Below are 6861 nucleotides of genomic sequence, written 5' to 3'. Positions count from 1 at the left end.
CATTGCAGTGTTGTAGTAGTTGCAAGTCATCCATTGCTTTCCTGTCTGATAGGTGTAAACATAAAAGATATACTGTACATGTCAGTAAATCTCTGGTGTACAGCTGTATCCTGGAGTCCTGCCCAGCAACGAGCCTCCACACACGGCAGTTATGACAAAATAACACATTTGTCAACGTCAAACACAATCAAAGCTCTCCCTTAAATATGTTATGGAGCCTTATGTTGAGTGGAATGATGTACAGCACAACCTCGGGTAAGACTTTGCTGCAGGTGTACATTATGAAGCTGTAATATTGCAACGCAATACTTGTGGCATGAATGATCTCTCATTGAGTCCTTCCCATTTGAAATCTCTAAATGATGTCACAGGCAACTAAAAGGAGCCCCCCAGAGCATGTGCTCATGAGCCTGTGCCACCTGAGACAAGGTGAAAGGTCATCTGGACCATTACCATATATTGTTTAAGTCCAGCTCCAAAGGTTAAGGGTCGGGGGTATATTACTTTCGAGGGTTTTCAGATCAAACTGTTTAATTACTTGAAAAACTGAAATGATGTGGCTTATGTGAGGAAACCTTGACGTTTTTGTGCTTCTATGGTCCCCATGGATCCTCTCTTCCCCTCCCTGACCAACGGTTTGTCAAAGCCTCTGAAATTCCAACCAGCTGATCTTCTCCCCGGCCCCCCCTTCCAGGGTGCCATCTGCTCTCTTTTAACCTCTCTTTCTCTCTCGTTCTCTCTTACTCACCTCCTTCCTATCTTACTCTCCTCCTTCCCCCCGCCCTCTCTCTCTCTCACCTCACTCACCTCTCTCCTATCCCTCAACAGCTCAGACACAGCTCTCAAGATGTCCTGGCCGCATGCAACCTTCCTTGTCGCTGTGCTCCTGTCACTGTCCTGTGAGTGAGTCTGCCTGCAGGGGGACTGTATTGTCAGGGAATAATATATATTTACGAGATGTGAATGAATACTTGAGGAGGATGGTGCATGTCATATTTTCAGGTGATATCGCTAGAGAAACTTAAGAGTGCAGTCTGAGAGCAGAGTGACTCTGTTACTAGTGATAGTGGTATGGGAACATTGTGATAGAGAGCTCAACGCTGATCTGATGTCTTGTCCTATCATCATGTACCTCTGAACCCATGCAGTATCTCAGGAGGTAGACAGTGCAGCTGTCCCCGATGATAAGGGCACTACCAAGGCAACCGACCCGAGAGGTAAGCTGCTCGACCTTCACCGAACCCTCTTCGTCTTCTGCAGGACGTACAACCTAATTTCCTGGTGCGGGCTGGGACTTCAAACCTTACGGAACTCCCTCTTTTTTTGCCTGCTGTTAAATCTACCCTCCTCTCATCTCTTATGCGATTGTAACAGAATGGAAATGTGTTGTCTTTGTTTTCTGGGCGCGAACTCACCGCCCTCTGCATACCAACACAACAGCTCTCAACTCTCTCTTTTCTGTCTCTCTTCTTCTCAGGTCCACTGAGGGAGATCTTCATGCCCGAGGCCGATGCAGCAAACTTCTTCAGACGCCGCAGCAGGAGAGCTGCCAAGTCTCAGGACGAAATTGACGGTGATTGAAGCTTTCTCTGTTTGGATCTCTTTTAAGATCTATATGTTGCTTGGATGTTTTTTGGGGTTGTTTTCCACCAATGGTCGGTGGTGAACTGGCAGTGGATGGTGTGGTGTTGGGTGCCTCTGTCTGTGGATGCCTGAATGAAGCACAGCTTGTGTGTGTAGCATAGATGGATGGTTTGGTCCCACATCTCTAGATCGATCAATGCTTCTTAAGGTCAGCTGAACGTTTTGGTTGCAGAGGTAGCCTACTACTGCACCACGAGTTTATATTACTGGATGGAGTTTATATTGCTGCAATTGAATACAGCGATGGCTGAAGTCCCAGTGTTCTATCTGTCTTTGCAATGATTCGGTCCCGTGTGGCTCAGTTGGTAGAGCAACACCAGGGTTGTGGGTTCGATTCCACTGTGGGACCAGTATGAAGAAATATGAAAATGTATGCACTCACTACTGTAAGTTGCTCTGGATAAGAGCGTCTGCTAAATGACAAAAATGTAAAATGATTCAGCTGAATAGGTAATGTTATGACACGGAGTGAATACTGTTATGGCTGGACTGAGCTGGAGAATAGTGTTTTTACTGTGAGAAGGCTGGCCGGCGACTGGCAGCTGCAAAGCCTAGAGCCCTGGACACCTCAGGTGCTATACTCTTGCCAGACCGCCTCAGACCAGAGTTGTGTTCAGTAGGGCACACTGTAGCAAAATGTTTTGCAACAGAAAACCAAACCCAGTGTTCTCATTGGACAAGTTTAGATATGGTACCTCTCAGTTTCAAAAGTTCTCTCCCCACTGAACATGACCCAGCTAAAAACGGTAGCATATTGGAGGCTGCTGCAGGAGCTACAGGGTAGCATGGAGCATTGAGCTTCTCTCCTTCTATCCTACTCAGCTAAAACTGAGGAGTAGACAAAAATCTCCACTTTCACAAGGTACATGTATTATGCAGGGAAAGGTGATACTTACTGCTGTAGTCAGTTGCAAAACTGAATGCATTTTCCACAACCCCTCTGAATCAGAGAGGTGCGGGAAACTGCCTTAATTGACATCATCAAGGTCGGGGGAGAAGTTGTTGTGAGGGTTAACCGCCTTGTTCAAGGGCAGAACGGCAGATTTTTCCACTTTAGGGATTTGAACAAGCAACCTTTCAGATACTGTCCCAAAACGCTCTAACCGCTAGGACACGAGAGGAGACCTTGTGAAAGTTCCCAGAAGTGAGTTGTTTGATTGTTCTCTTTAACTACCCAGTTGACGGCCAGGTGAGAGTTTAGCTGGAGAAAGAGAGCCGGTGAGAGGCGAGTTACGTAAGTACATAAACCCAAGACAAATTGAAGTGTTCGCTGAAAAGAGTTAGAGCGAGAGAAGAAAAAGAGAGAGAGAGAGTGAGATGGAGTGATGTTTGTATCCAGTCTGGGTATGGAGAGAGCAGTTAGAAGTTGCGTGTGGAATGTGCCAACACTGACACAGTGGAGGGAGGGGGGTCAGAGAGATGGACAGAGTGAGAGAAAAATAAGTTTACTTTTTGAGAGCCACTTTGGCAGCCACATGTTGACACTACTAAACCACAGTAAGTCATATGAGAAAATGTGGATAAACCTATAGTGTGTGTGTGTACATCTACATTGCTTGCTGTTTGGGGTTTTAGGCTTGTGTTTCTGTATAAGCACATCTTTCTACATTTATTTGATTGATTGTGTGTGTGTGTGTGTTTTTACTATCCTTGTTGGGATCAGAATTCCCCACTAGGATAGTAAAACATGGAAAATATAGTCAAGAGGGAACATTTCACCGGTCGCCACAAGGAAAAAGGCTGTTTTAAGCTTCGGGGTTAGAGGTTAGGTTAGGAGTTAAGGTCAGGGAAATTTTGAATGGGAATCAATTGTTTGGTCCCCACAAGGATAGTATAACATGTGTGCGTTTGTGTTATCTGTGTGACCACTGAGTGGTTACAGTGAGGTTCAGCTCTGTTGCCAGGTAGGTATAATCAACATCAATGTGGCTTTCACCTGTGTTCAAATGGGTGAACCTGTTTGACTTTGGGCTTTTAGGTGGCGAGGTTATGCCAGGTAGAAGTGAGTGGGTGGGTCAAATACTTTATGACAGGAGTTAGGAGCATATCACTGATGTGTAAATAAGTGACTTGCATACAGTGCAGTATCCCAATGATTGACATAACCCTTGGTTGATGATATGGGTGGTTACCTTTTGAGTTTTATTTACACTGGGTCATTAGTTCACAGCTCCCTGACCACCGACCTGCGAAGGAACGCTGCAAGCTTTACCATTTCAACTGTTCATCTGATTGCTTCTCCATTTAGTTGTTATTTACAACTACCTGACTGACCTGAATTCCCCAAAATAAAATTCCAAAAGGGAGTCGTTATGCAGGCAAAGACCTGTCCCATGGAACAACAATGAAGAAAAGGTCAGAGGTGGGGTGTCAGGACTAGGAGAGGATTCCATGGCCCAAACCCAGCGTCTGCCTGTACTCTGCAGAGATTCAACCCTACGTAATGTTGTTGGTGCAGTTTGACCGCAAGTGATACAATTTAATCGACTTCCTTTTTCTCCTCCCCTATAGCTGAACAGAGGCAGGTGCTGGCTGCAGATAAGCGGAAGAGAGAGAACCATGAGGAACAGATGAATGAGTTTGAGAACTACGCTGAGGAGGAGCATGACGGTATAATAATACAGTGTACAAAACATTAGGAACACCTGCTCTTTCCATAATAATAATTTATTCAACTTCTTTTCAAAATCTCAAAGCGCTTCATACAAAAACAAGCAATGCACCATCATGAGTAGCCTAACTATAGTTAGGTCAACCAATATAGGCCAAGTCTTTTGAGTTCATGCATCCTCCAAAGAGAGGCAGTTCATCGCGGCTTGAGAAGAGGAATGTGGTCAGGGAGATGGTTGATGATGAAGGGTCCAGTGACGATCTTATAGAGGGTTGCTCTGGGAACCAGCCTCATTCATGTAGCTACTGGACTTTTCTTCCTCCTGTCACGTTCGTCGTAGTGATGAGACCAAGGCGCAGCGTGATGTGAATACATTCTTCTTTAATAAACGAAGAACACTAAACAAACTAACGTGAAGCTATATACAACTGAGTGCTGACATGCAACTACACATAGACAATAACCCACAAAACCTAAATGGAAAATGGCAACCTAAATAGGATGCCCAATCAGAGACAACGATAAACAGCTGCCTCGGATTGGGAACCAATTCAGGCCACTATAGACCTACAATAACCTAGACTTACAAAAAAAACATAGATCTAAAAAAAAACCTAGACAACACAAAACACGCATACCCACCCACGTTACACCCTGCCCTGACCAAAATAATACAGAAAACATATATAACTAAGGTCAGGGCGTGACACCTTCACAATGTATGTCACCCACTTGAGTGATGCCTCGCCAGGCAGAAAGCTCACCACACACAGTTCAGAGTAGTAGCCAGTTGTCCTCACTACGAGCCCTCTGCCTCAGCACTGCATTCCTCTACTGCATCTCCCATTCCTCTCAAGCTTCAGGTGATTCTTCAATTGATGCTTTCAAAAGAACAGGGATCAGCAGCCAAGTGAAACAAAAAAGCTGATTGTTCAAATGATGCATCTGGACACTATTAGCCAGCTAGTTAGCTAGCCAAGCCAAAAAGAGTTGACCTGCCAGTCCATCTGCAAATCTGTGGATCAAAACCATCACAAATATGCAATAAAAATCAATGTTTTCAAAAAAAAACAGCTGATAAAAAACAACAACATATTTACAGGAACTCTTTGCTTAGGCTGCTACAAGGGCGCCATGGCAACTACCATGACATAGACTGACCAGGTGAATCCATGTGAAAGCTATGATCCCTTATTGTTGAATCCACTTCAATCAGTGTAGATGAAGGGGGGGGGGGGGGGGGGCAGGATAAAGAAGGATTTTTAAGCATTCAGACATGGATTGTGTATGTGTGCCATTCAGAGTGTGAATGGGCAAGACAAAAGATTTAAGTGCCTTTGAACGGGGTATGGTAGTAGGTGCCAGGAGCACCGGTTTGACTATGTCAAGAACTGCGGCGCTGCTGGGTTTTTCACGCTCAACAGTTTCCTATGTGTATCAAGAATGGTCCACTACCCAAAGGACATCCAGCCAATTTGACACAACTGTGGGAAGCATTGGAGTCAACATGTGAGCCACAGATTTGCAGATGGACTGGCAGGTCAACTCTTTTTGGCTTGGCTAGCTAACTAGCTGGCTAATAGTGTTCAGATGCATCATCTACACATCCTTGTGGAACGCTTGACACCTTGTAGAGTCCATGCCCCGACGAATTGAGGCTGTTCTGAGGGCAAAAGGGGGTGCAACTCAATATTAGGAAGATGTTCCTAATGTTTTGTACACAGTGTATAATACCCTAATACACAGTATAAACAATAACAGGTTATTTTGTATTCTACTCCTGTAACAGTTTCTCTTTATTGTTGGTGTATAATCAGAGCACAGTATGGCAGTAGGAAGGTATTCTATGTGTATCTGTGAATTGATCCAGTAACACTTCATCCAGTAGCGTGATCTGTCTACCCTCTTCACCCCCCCCCCATAACTTACCTCTGACCTTAGAGCAAGACGAGAGGACCCGGGAGAGCACCGAGCAGTGGCGAGAGTTCCACTATGACGGCCTGCATCCCCCCCAGGAGTACAACCGCCAGTCTACCTGAGACATCACCGCCCTACTGGAGAACAGTGGTATTACAGCAGGCAGGACACAGAGGGCTACGCCCCCTACTATAGACGCACCTCTACCTGTAAAATGTAACTTTTTATAATGTCATGTACGCTTTTATAAATACTTTGGAAAGACTTTAGGTAGGTGTTCTCTTTTAGATCTGCCTTATAAATAATATTTTTAAAGAAACAAATGAATGTTATTCTTCTGTACTGGTTTGAACGTTTGCATGTGTGTTGCATTTTCGCATGCTGTGTGACTATACAATGATGTAGATTTGAACATGTTTATACTTATATACAGCTGAAGTCGGAAGTTTATATACACTTAGGTTGGAGTCATTAAAACTCGTTTTTCAACCACTCCACAAATTTCTTGTTAACAAACTATAGTTTTGGCAAGTCGGTTAGGATATCTACTTTGTGCATGACACAAGTAATTTTTCCAACAATTGTTTACAGGCAGGTTATTTAACTTATAATTCACTGTATCACAATTCCAGTGGGTCAGAAGTTTACATACACTAAGTATCTAAGCATGCCGTTAAACAGCTTGGAAA

The 6861-nt window shown here is 44.3% G+C and overlaps 1 protein-coding gene across 1 annotated transcript; it reads left to right on the top strand.

Moving 5' to 3' along the window:
* The first annotated feature begins 779 nt into the window (after nt 1–779).
* On the top strand, nt 780–6495 carry LOC139540382 (unique cartilage matrix-associated protein-like). The gene is made up of 5 exons (XM_071344166.1): nt 780–899; nt 1149–1217; nt 1478–1573; nt 4156–4254; nt 6197–6495. Exons 1-5 carry the CDS (start codon nt 848–850, stop codon nt 6292–6294), a joined length of 414 nt encoding a protein of 137 aa, XP_071200267.1. The 5' UTR covers nt 780–847; the 3' UTR covers nt 6295–6495.
* Nucleotides 6496–6861: the final 366 nt, after the last annotated feature.

The sequence above is a fragment of the Salvelinus alpinus genome, chromosome 15 (assembly GCF_045679555.1).
Source record: "Salvelinus alpinus chromosome 15, SLU_Salpinus.1, whole genome shotgun sequence".
NCBI classification, from domain to species: Eukaryota; Metazoa; Chordata; class Actinopteri; order Salmoniformes; family Salmonidae; genus Salvelinus; species Salvelinus alpinus.
Note: the sequence above shows the minus strand (reverse complement) of the source record. Positions and strands in the feature narration are given on the sequence as shown.

Bases quoted from the DNA above. Each gene is read 5' to 3' on its own strand.
- LOC139540382 (XM_071344166.1), top strand. From the start codon at position 848: ATGTCCTGGCCGCATGCAACCTTCCTTGTCGCTGTGCTCCTGTCACTG. The intron at 1,218-1,477 runs GTAAGCTGCTCG...TCTTCTTCTCAG, and splicing joins CAAGGCAACCGACCCGAGAG to GTCCACTGAGGGAGATCTTC. The intron at 4,255-6,196 runs GTATAATAATAC...CTCTGACCTTAG, and splicing joins CGCTGAGGAGGAGCATGACG to AGCAAGACGAGAGGACCCGG.